This window comes from Vulpes lagopus, chromosome 15 (assembly GCF_018345385.1).
Source record: "Vulpes lagopus strain Blue_001 chromosome 15, ASM1834538v1, whole genome shotgun sequence".
Classification (NCBI taxonomy): Eukaryota; Metazoa; Chordata; class Mammalia; order Carnivora; family Canidae; genus Vulpes; species Vulpes lagopus.
The window spans coordinates 28,787,592-28,799,713 of NC_054838.1; the positions used below are offsets into that span (position 1 = coordinate 28,787,592).

The 12,122-nt window shown below is 38.5% G+C and overlaps 1 protein-coding gene across 2 annotated transcripts in view; it reads right to left on the reverse strand.

The window, feature by feature from the left end:
• The window catches only part of INTS4 (integrator complex subunit 4), a 110,220-nt gene that overhangs the window by 39,293 nt on the left and 58,805 nt on the right, over window positions 1-12,122 (reverse strand). For both annotated transcript variants that reach the window (XM_041730418.1, XM_041730419.1), the window contains exons 10-11: window positions 10,209-10,383; window positions 2,298-2,503 (exon numbers count right to left, since the gene is read on the reverse strand). In XM_041730418.1, the coding sequence (XP_041586352.1) occupies window positions 2,298-2,503; window positions 10,209-10,383 (381 nt within the window). The remainder of the gene's footprint in view (window positions 1-2,297; window positions 2,504-10,208; window positions 10,384-12,122) is intronic.

The window sequence follows — 12,122 nt, forward strand, 5'->3', positions numbered from 1 at the left end:
CTTTCTGTCATGTGCTCCTTACTCAGATGATTATACCTCTATTTGTGTCATATTTGTCTATCTCCCTCATATCTAAATTATAAGGTCCACGAGAGCAGCAGCGCCAAGGTTTTTGCTCACTATTGTATCCTCCTTGGCACAGTGCCTGGCAAATAATAGGTGGTCAATAAATACTAACACACACACAAACAAAAAACCCAGGTAAAAAGGCCAGGGACCAAAGACAGGGACTGACACTTAACCGTTAGATACGTTTCCCATATAGCAAATCACCACCACTGATAAAAGGCAGCTCTATTAATGTATTGGAAAAACAAATTCAAAGTAGTAAGAAAACAATTTTGACTATGCTTCTTAAGAAATTCCTAGTTATACAGTTGACCTGTGCAGATTTATTTTAGAACATGTTACTAAGCATCCAATACGCATTAGTTACCACATCAAAGGAATATGATAAAGGGTTTAATATGGTCACTCTCTTTAGGTAGCTCATAATCACATCAAGGAGAAGGAGTTAGATAAAATCTGCCATTAGCAATAAAATGTGAAAACTATAGTCATAGATACTTAAGCATGCTTGTGGCCCTATGAACAATTCTGTACATCAAAATATACCTCAGAACAGAGCTCAGATATTTAGCAAACATTTCCTGAGCATCTACCTGTATCAGACACTACAAGGCACAAGAAATTTTAAAAAAATGAAAGAAGCCAGGATCCTGTAAAGCTCTTAGTCTTGTGAAATAAAGAATTCAAATATCAACAACCATCTTGATATATGCTAGACACAGGGTGACCCATGAAGACAGAGGAGTTCTACTTAACCCACCTAGGATGGAGTTACTTAGGAAATATGCTGCCTCATATAGATCTGAGGATAAGCAAAGTCTATGAGGTAAAAAGTGGCAGTTTTTGCAGGCTGAAGGGAAAAACAGTGAAAGAAAAATGGTGAGGAAAAGCATGATGATTAAGGGAGTGACTGATATCAAGTTCAAGAGGAGGAATGGTGGGAAAGAATGCAAAAAGGAAAGGCAGGGCTAGGCAGCAAGCCCACCCACAGAGAACAATGCACAGAATGCAAACTTGTCTTCGTAGGAAAAAAATAAATGAAAATTATAAATACAGACTTATAATTCAGGAAAAATCCTACCAGCAGTGCTAAGATAAGCAGCTGAGGAAATTGATAGGGAACTTCAAAATCAAAGCACCCAATCTGTATGGAGCAGAAATCTGTATTAAGTGCTAATGACTAAACACTCAATAGCTATCCTTTTCACAATATCTGACAAAACAAAACCAACAGAAACAAGAAAGAAACCCAGAGGCCAAATCTCATTTATTAATATTCTGAAAAATGTCGGGACTCACAAATAAATTCCAAATACTTTAGAAAAATAATTCAAGAACCACAAAGAGTTGTACAGCCTGGAAGGCAAATCTGTGTTCATATCCTGGCACAGCCACTTACCAGCAATGTGACCACAAACAAATTACTTTGTTCTTTGTAAAACTCTAGGGTTGAATGAGTTGACTCCCTAAGATCTATTCCTGCTGTAACATCCTACGATTCACTAGAAGCAGTAAATCAAATCAAAGGCTGAAAAGAATTCTTCATTATTTAGTCCCCTGCCTTATCTATAACCACTTCTCTTCACATCACTTCAGCTCTATGCTATTACAATGAATTTCTTTTAATTCCTTAAATGCATCATACTCACTCTTACCTCTGGATCCACAGACACTGCTCCCTCCGGTGCCCTTCTACCCTACCATCAGTGCCATTCCTTCCTAAGAAAAGGCCTCCCCAAGTTTTCCTCCTCCAAGTGTTCACTATAGCATTCCTTCCTCCCTCCCCATCTCCCAACCTTACCTCAGGCAACCCTGTCCTTTCCTGATCACAACAATACTGAGCTTTGAGTTTCCTGTTTAACGGTAAGTCTCCTCCACCTTGGTGGAGTTGTGCGATCGTGCTGCTCATACACTATTGCATCACTAGTACCTAGCACAATGCTTGGTTTAAAGATTTATTTACTTATTTATTTGAGAGAGAAAAAGAGAGAGAGAGAGAGAGAACTTGTGCATGGGCATGTGGTGAAAGGGGGCAGAAGGAGAGACAGTCTGCATGTTGAGCACAGAGCCTGACACAGGGCTCATAACCCTGAGATCACTACCTGAGCTAAAATCAAGAATTAGATGTCCAACCGACTGCCATGGCACCCCATAACGCCTGGTTTAAAAATAAAGTGGCTCTCAGGAAGTACTGATGAAGAAATGAGTAACAAACTATGAAGACTCACCTCTAACACAGCCAGGACAGTATCAAGCTGATCCTCTCGGAGAGTGATATTATTAGAAATTTTTCTCATGGTGTGTATGGACTGCAGACGTACTTCCTCAATTTCATCATTAAACATGTCAACCAGGAAATCAAGGCACTTCTCCGCAAAAGAAGGTGAAGATTGGGCCAGCATGCAGAGAGCCTCCACAGCAGCAATGCGGACCTCTAGACACAGGGAACCAATAACACTGCATATCAGGTTAAGAGCCATAGGACAAATCCAAAGATTCCTTTTCATTCAGGTTTGTCTTTTGCTCTCTACTCCTCTTTTTAATAAACTCTCTCTGGGAGGTCTCCTCCATGACCACAGATTCAGCTATCATCTTCACACTGACCTAAGAACAAAGACTTTGGTGTCACAGGGACTAAGATTTACAACCTGAGTCGCAGACATGCAATCAAGTCACACATCTATCTCTATTATCTGAACTTCTTGAAAACTAAGCTCTTATATACCCCAGTCCTCCAACCACTGTATTCCATTCAGTACTTTTTTAAAAAGCAGATTTTAAATAATTAAGATTAAAACAGACTAGATATTATTTTCTCATCTTAGAAATAAGATTCAGCAAAGTGAATTAAGTGGCCTTAAGGTGAGTGAGAGCGGAGATAAGACTAGTATCCAGGTCTGCTCATTCTAGACTATCATTATATAGTGGTTAAGGATACAAGCTTTAGAATGATAAAGGTCTCACAGTAAGTTGTGAAGAGTAATTCCTCCACTAACTTGAAGGGTGATCTTGATTAAGTAACTTAACTTCCTAGCACCTCAATTTTTTCACCTTGAACAGGGATAATACTCATTTCCTTACAGAGTAGTTAGGAGGACTAAATGACATAATGTAGGTAAAGCATGTAGTACAGTGCCTGGCATATGTTAAAAACCCAGTAGATGTTAGGTACAGCATAGGTATCCATCTCACAAGCACCTTGAAAACAGAGGCATGTCTTCTACCTCTCTGTATGGCCTGAACATATATAACAGTAAAGTCACTGATCCAGAAAGCCCTTCATTTGTTCACTAGTAATGTTTCCTGAATGTATACTACATGCCAGGCCCTGTGCTAAGTGCCTTGATATAAAGATGAGAGGTGAGTAAACTACAGACAATGCTCACAGGACTTCCATATGTGCTTGTTTTGTTCCCGTGGTTCCCACATGGTTCTGTAACAAAATGTATAGTTTCAAAAAAGAAAGAAAACCCACTCAAACTGTGGTTAAAACTCACGAATATAATTTGTTTTTTGTATAAGAAAGGTTTTATAGATACTTTAAAAGCAGAATTACTACATTACAGGGTGATGACTCAGAATTTTCTTGGTAGTGATGAATTCTTCCTTTCATCAGAAGGAAAGGATTTGCTACATTTCATAATCATGTAATTTAAACATGAAATTGCTAATAATTACAAAGAAAGCCAGAGATGGACCGAAATGTGTTAAATGTTGGCTCTTCCACCTAGGGCTTCCGCCCATTATACCACACTAACTCATACGTAACTCTTGCAAGTCCACAAAGCAAATCACAGGGACACTTCTGATCAGCATGAGATGCTCAGTATGGATGTGAGCTGATGCAATTCCAAGCGGAAGCAAAGAAACTTGGTGTTTCACTTTGTATGTGTAGTCTGGTAAATTAACTATTTCTACTGGACTCTTTGGAATGTTGAAAATGTATTACGGTCTCCTTAAAGGGTCCAGGGCAGAGAAAAGGAATCAGCTATGCCAGAGGGGAGGAAAAGGATCCTCTGGTGCCTTATCATATGTAATCAGATCCTGGCTTTGCAATTTGCTAGCTATGTGTTTAGTACTGAAGACATAAAGATGAGCAAGAAAGAGACGGTCTCCCAGCACCTACAGAAAGAATAGTTAATTGCATTACAAAGCGATGAGTGGTACAATGAAAAACACAGGGAGTATAAGAATATGCAGAAGAGGTATGCAGCCCACTAAACAGGTTCAGAGGCAGCTTTCTGGAACAAGTGACCTCTAAAACAATATCTAGAGGAGTTGCTAAGCCAAAAGAAAGGAAAAAGGTCTTTCTAAGTAGAGAAATCGTATATACAAAGAGAGGTAGAACATGGAACAACTACAGAACTATAAGTATGTGTGATACTAAAGTCCACAGCTAATGAAATAAGGCTCCATTTCATTCCCAGCAATGTGTCCCAGAATTTTAGAAATATGATAAAATTAGAAAGCTGCCATACCTGATCCTGGTTATGATCTATTTGCTTTCCAAAGTTAAGTTCCTTTGACTAATGCTTAGTGACAAACTGGGGCACCTGGATGGAGAGTCTGACTCTTGATTTCGACTCAGGTCACAGTCTCAGGGTCGTAAAATGGAGCACCAAGTTGAGTTCCGTGCAGCGTCCGCTTGGGATTCTCTCCCTCTCCTTCCTCCTCTGCCCCACCCTCCACTCATGTTCTCTCTCTCTCTCAAGTAAATAAAATAAAATCTTAAAAAAAAACCACCAAAACCATTAGTGACAAACATATGTAGAACTAAATGAAATAAACATTAATGGTGACAAAATTCAACTGTAAAACTAAACAAAGCAAAAATGCTAGTAGAAACTAAATAAAACAGTTTCATTACTTGTCTTAGGATAAAATGGCTATTAAAACTGGACTTCCTTATTACGAAATCCATTTAAAGTATAATTCATGTATCAAGTTCACAAAGAACAAAAAAAGCACAGGTTGCTTTAACTAATTTCTACATTCAGGTTTCATCCATTATCCAAAGTAGACTGAAAGATGAAACCTTTCATAAACTGAAATGATGTAAAGCAGAGTATAAACAATGTAAAGCAGAGTATCCCCCACTTTGTAGAAGTTCACGTTGTGTCACCTTTTACAAAAGATTTACATGGTGATGGTGACAACTTTTTTCCATAAAAACGAAAGTACTCTTTGGATTTCTTTTGGTTAACAAAAACAGGTACTAATATAGGTCTTTCATAAAACCAAAGTGGCATAATGCAAACTTTAAGAAAGTGGGGAAGATACCCACTCATGAAAACCATATACAAACTAGATAAGGTAACTCAATTCTTGTATCTTTTAACAGAAAACTGTCTTTCAAAAGTAATTTTCTTGCCCTTCTAAGAAGTTCTATTCTGAGGTAATTTTTTATAGGCATTTTAAAGACCTGAGTTCTAATCCTCTGATACAAATCTACTTTAAAATCTGGACAATCGCCCGGCTAGCTCAGTCGGTAGAGCATGAGACTCTTAAAATCTGGACAATCAACATTAACTCTCCTGGTCCGTTACAATTATTGAAAATTTCACTAAAATTAGTGAAGAGACGGTTATAGTCAACCATCTCAAAGCAATGACATTCTTTTTTTTTTTCTTTTGCAATGACATTCTTTATGTGAGAGAGATAGCATCATATTATGGAAATTACAAGGGCTTTGCAGAACTTCTATTTTGTTTACGATGGCCATTAACAAGGACTAGACTTATCTTTTTATCTGAAACAACTAGAAACAGAAATAAAAATCAGAAACAACAGTATTCAACACACTAGACATCAATAAAGGGTAGTGATCCCTGAGAGACAGGAAATAAATGAAGTGGGCTCTAGAATTATACCAGTTTATTATCTGGAAAGAATTTCCAGATTCTAGATCTCCCTGAGTTGAGAAGATAGAGCTGGGAGTCTGGAAAGGCCAATGTGTATAGAGTTCATAAGGCAAAGTACCAGAAAGGACAGAACTACAGAGAGAACACTTTGGAGATCTGCAGAGCGTCTCCCTCAAGTTATCAGCTGAGTTCTGATTTACAAAGAAATTGCAGTCTGAGGAAGAACTACTAAGAACTAGAGGGAACAATCTCCAAAGCTCACAAATGGTCTACAATTGTTTCTTCAGAAGAGTTTGTTTGATCAGCCACTAGAAAGGACGAATACCCACCATTTGCTTTGACGTGGGTATTATGAAGGGTATTTTGGGTATTATGGAGGGTATTATGTTGAGTGAAGTAAGTCAATCGGAGAAGGACAATCATTATATGGTTTCACTCATATGGGGAATAAAAGAAATAGTAAAAGAGATTATAGGGGAAAGTAGGGAAAATGAGTAGGAAAAATTAGAGAGGGTGACAAAACATGAGAGACTCCTAACTCTGGGAAGCAAACAAGGGGCAGTAGAAGGGGAGGCGGGCAGGGGGATGGGGTGACTAGGTGATGGGAACTGAGGGGGACACTTGACAGGATGAGCCCTGGGTGTTATACTATATGTTGGCAAATAGAACTTCAATAAAACAAAAATATAGGGCAGCCCGGGTAGTTCAGCAGTTTAGTGCCGCCTTCACCCCAGGGCCTGATCCTGGAGACCTGGGATCGAGTCCCACATCAGGCTCCCTGCATGGAGCCTGCTTCTCTCTCTGCCTGTTTCTCTCTCTGTGTCTTTCATGAATAAATAAATAAAATCTTTCAAACAAAACAAAACAATATATATATATATATATATATATATATATATATATATATATATATATATATATAAAGAGAGATGGGTACTAAAAAAAAAAGAAGAGCTTGAGGTGGGAGAAAAATAAGCCCTAGATGAAGTGCTGCTTCAATTCCCTTTAACAAAGCTTCAAACTAAGACCCAAAATAAACGCAACCCAGAACAAAGCTCAAGAATACTTATAGGGGGCAGCCCCGGTGGTGCAGTGGTTTAGCGCTGCCTGCAGCCCAGGGCGTGGTCCTGGAGACCCTGGATCAAGTCCCATGTCAGGCTCTCTGCATGGAGCCTGCTTCTCCCTCTGCCTGTGTCTCTGCCTCTCTCTCTCTCTGTGTGTGTCTCTATGAATAAATAAATAAAATCTTAAAAAAAAAAAGAATATTTATAGGAATATAACAATATTCATTACCGAACACAGTAAAATTCACAATGGCTGGCATCCAACTGAAAATTACTAGGGATGCATAGAAGTAGGAAAATATCCGTAACAAGGAGAAAAATCAATCAAAACCAACACAGAAATCACACAAATAGATCTAGTAGACAAAAACAACAGACCTAGTAAGCAAAAATATTAGCATAGTTATTATAAATGCATTCTCTGTTGACAAAGTTAAAGATCAAGCAGATTAAGCAGATACATGGGAGATACTAAGCAAACTCAAATTCTAGTTGAATTTATATGAACGAAAACTATTATGTCTAAGATGAAAAATATACTGGATGGGATTATAATCAGATTACACATGGCAGAAGAAAAGATAAGTGAACTCCAATACAAAGCAATAAATATCCCAAATGAAACAAGAAAAAAAAGACAAGATAAAAATAGGGATGGAGGGGTGCCTGGATGGCTCAGTCAATTAGGTGTCTGACTCCTGGTTTCCGCTCAGGTCATGATCTCAGGATTGTAATATTGAGCCCTGCATTGGGATCCAAGCTGGACACAAAGCCTGCTTAAAACTCTCTCTCTCCTCCTGCCCCTCCTCCCACTACTTCTCTTCAAAGGGGGCCGGGGTGTGGGGCACCAATGAGCTACAGGACAACCTGTAGTAGTCCACTGTATGTGTGACTGGAGTCACCAAAGGAATATGGGACAGAAAAATATATGAAGAAATAACGGCAAAAGATTTTTTAATCTGATAGAAAATTATAAACCCACAAATCTAAGAAGCAACAAACTTCAAGCATAAGAAGCATGAAGCAATGACACCAAAACACACCACAATTAAACTATTTAAAACCAGTGACAAAGAGAAAATTCTAAAAGCAACTAGAGATAGATAAAGAAGATGTATGTATACAAGAGAATATTACTCAGCCATCAAAAAGAATGAAATCCTGTCATTTACTACAATATAGATGGAAGTAGAGTGTATTACACTAAGTGAAAGGAGTCAGTCTGGGAAAAACATATACTGTAGGATTTATATATGGAATTTAAAAAACAAAACTCAAAAAAAAAAAAAAAAAGCTCATGGAACATAGAGGAACGGAAGGAAAAATAAAGATAAAAACAGAGAGGGAGGCAAACCATAAGAGACTCTTGACTATAGGGAACAAACTGAGGATTGCAAGAGGGGAGGTGAGTGAAGGGTAATTGGGTAATAGTCATTAAGGAGGGCACTTGATGTAATGAGCAGTGGGTGTTATATATGACTGATGAATCACTAAATTCTACCCCTGAAATAATAATAAACTGTATGTTAACTAATTTGAATTTAAAACTTTTTTAGGGATCCCTGGGTGGCGCAGCGGTTTGGCGCCTGCCTTTGGCCCAGGGCGCGATCCTGGAGACCTGGGATCGAATCCCACATCAGGCTCCCGGTGCATGGAGCCTGCTTCTCCCTCCGCCTGTGTCTCTGCCTCTCTCTCTCTCTCTGTGACTATCATAAATAAATAAAAAATTAAAAAAAAAAAAAAACTTTTTTAAAAAGCAACTATAGGGGGCAGCCCCGATGGCTCAGTGGTTTAATGCTGCCTTTAGTCCAGGGCGTGATCCTGGAGACCCAGGATGGAGTCCCAGATCAGGCTCCCTGCGGGGAGCCTGCTTCTCCCTCTGCTTGTGTCTCTGCCTCTCTGTGTGTGTGTGTCTCTCATGAATAAATAATTAAAATCTTTAAAAAAAAAAAAAAAGCAACTATAGGGTATGCGTGGATGGCTTAGCAGTCAAGCATCTGCCTTTGTTTGGCTCAGAGCGTGATCCTGGAGTCCTAGGATCGAGTTCCACATCGTGCTCCCTGCGTGGAGCCTGCTTCTCCCTCTGCCTGTGTCTCTGCCTCTCTGTGTCTCTCATGAATAAATAAATAAAATCTTAAAAAAAAAAAAAGCAGCTATACAAAGACATATACAGAAGAACAAACAAAAAAATGGCAGCAGACTTGTCAACAATGCAAATTGGAAAATTGTGGAACACCTAGTAAGACTGGAAAAAACAAAAACAAAAACAAAAACCCACCCTATTAAACTAGAATTCAATTTCCAGTGAAATAATCTTTCAAAAATGAAGGTAGAGGCTCCTGAGTGGCTCAGTAGGTTGACTGTCAGACTCTTGGTTTTGTCTCAGGTTCATGATCTCAGGGTTGTGAGACAGCCCTGCAACCCCTCTGCCCCCACCCTGCTGCTCACACTTTTTTTCATAAATAAATAAATAAATAAATAAATAAATAAATAAATAAAATACATACTTTCTTTAAAAAATGAAGGTGAAAGAAAGTCATTAGTCATAATATAAAGGCTTTGAGGTCAAACATATCTGAGCTCAAATCTTGCTTCTGTCTCATACCAGCTAGGTGACCAATAACAAGTTATTATTATTGGTATAAATAATATCAATTTGTACTACCAGTTATTAAGTGCTTACTATAAGTGGGTCATGTATTATGCCAAGTATTTTGTGTCTATATAATCTCATTTAATTCTTGCAATTCAGAAACATTTATTATTAACCTTGTTTTTTTTTTTTTGTTTTTTTTTTTAATTTTTATTTATTTATGATAGTCACAGAGAGAGAGAGAGGCAGAGACACAGGCAGAGGGAGAAGCAGGCTCCATGCACCGGGAGCCCGATGTGGGACTCGATCCCGGGTCTCCAGGATCGCGCCCTGGGCCAAAGGCAGGCGCTAAACTGCTGCGCCACCCAGGGATCCCTTAACCTTGTTTTATATAAATGCTGGAACCTAGATGGACTGAACCCAAAGTCCATGCTCTTAACCACTGTATTATACCACCTGGGCCTCAATCTTCTGTTCTTGAAATTAAGTAACAGTAGGTATTTCATAGAATGACTGTGAAAACTAAAAGAGACACTACATGTTAATATTAACCAGTGTACGCCTGATACACGGCAGGCACTCAGTAAATGGGCACTGTTATTAGTATGCAGTCATACTTACCATACATCTCATCTTCCAATCCATGAACAAAGGCTCCACAAGCTCCTGACTCAATCAAGTTCACAGCTCCTGTATCTATTTCTTCTTTGGGTGCATCATCTCCCCACTTTCTGCCACTGGAAAACTCTCCTGAGCTGTAAAGTTCCTTGGCACGTTCATGTGCAGTGCGTTTTCTCTGTAGAGGACAATGACAATTACCATTTGCAAGGGGTTCACGAGGGAACAGAAAAACGTATTCTGAGAACACAGGAAAGTAGGAAATAAGACTGCTCTCTGAGAATTACATTTTCAAAAGAAGTATTCAACTCATCAGAGCAGAAAAATGCAAATTCAGTGTAAAGTAAGACCAAAGGTTCACAGGTCTGTCAGAGCTGATATTAATCTTATTAAAGATAATAAAAGAATGCACCGATCAGACAGGTAGTTTATGTTTGCCGTTGCAACACAGGAAAGGGAGAACCAGAGAGGTAAATAATAGCAGTGTCCCTCTAGCACTATCCTGGCAGATAATTAACTAGCCCTAGAAAAGAATTTTTTTAGTCCCAGTAGAAGTCTGAATTTGGTAATACTTGTGCTCTATTTGAGTAACACTGCACTCACTATGCAACTTTTTGGTAAATTCACACTCTTCATAGACTGCCTAAGAGGGAACATATTGGTCAGCTAAAGTGAATATCTATTTCAACCCATTATGGTTTTCATTATGAATGAATTGCCATTCTGCTTTATATATCAGCCTCTTAAGACTCTTCTTGGTCATTGGCCTTCCTTATTCATCATAGGAAAGGCCCTGATGAAATAGTGCACCTAAGTCTACAAGGATGTGGGTCAGACCCAGCAGTAATGTTCATACCCTGTGATGTATCTTAGAAACCCTTGCATTACCCATCCTTTGCCATTTATCACGAGCATGCTATTTTTTACATACATATATACTCTAGTATATAAAAAGAACACTTAATCACCAGCCTCAAATGAAGGCAATGCCCTTCAGGAAATCCATATGGCAATGTTTTATTAAGTGTAAACAGAAATTCCTCAACCTAAAAATTTATCTTATGGAATGACTCAAAAGAAGAAATATCTAATATGCAAGATGATATTCTTTATATGATCTATAATGGTGGAAAAATGGGAGAATCTAAATAATATATATATATAAGACAGGGCTAAGAAATTGTCACATCTGCTTAAGGTATTACACAATCAGTAAAAATACTAAGTATTAAAGTTGACTATATGAAAAAAGGCATACAATACAGTGATAAATGTAAAAACTAGACTGCAAACTTATCTAAATACAAGGATTTATTTATGTTTAAAACATGCATAAAAGCATGACAAAAGTCAATGTGTAGAGTAGTGGGAATATAAGTAAAGTGTTTTCCTTTTCCTTCTATTTATCAAAGATTCTGTAATTCCTTAAGATAGGGGCAGCCCTGGTGGCTCAGCAGTTTAGCGCCACCTTCAGCCTAGGGTGTGATCCTGGAGACCCGGGATCGAGTCCCACGTCAGGCTCCCTGCTTGGAACCTGCTTCTCCCTCTGCTTGTGTCTCTGCCTTTCTCTCTGTGTGTGTCTCTCATGAATAAATAAAAAATCTAGGGGCGCCTGGGTGGCTCAGTGGTTTGGTGCCTGCCTTTGGCGCAGAGCATGATCCTGGAGTCTCAGGATCGAGTCCCACGTCGAGCTCCCTGCATGGAGCCTCCTTCTCCGTCTGCCTATGTCTCTGCCTCTCTCTGGGTCTCTCATGAATAAATAAATAAAATCTTTAAAAAAATAAAATAAATAAAAATTAAAAATCTAAAAATTAAAAAATAAATAAAAAATAAAAATTAAGATAATGACGTACTAACTCATATTTAGTCCTACAATTATATTAGAGAACATGGTCAAGGCTTAAAGGCATTCTATAA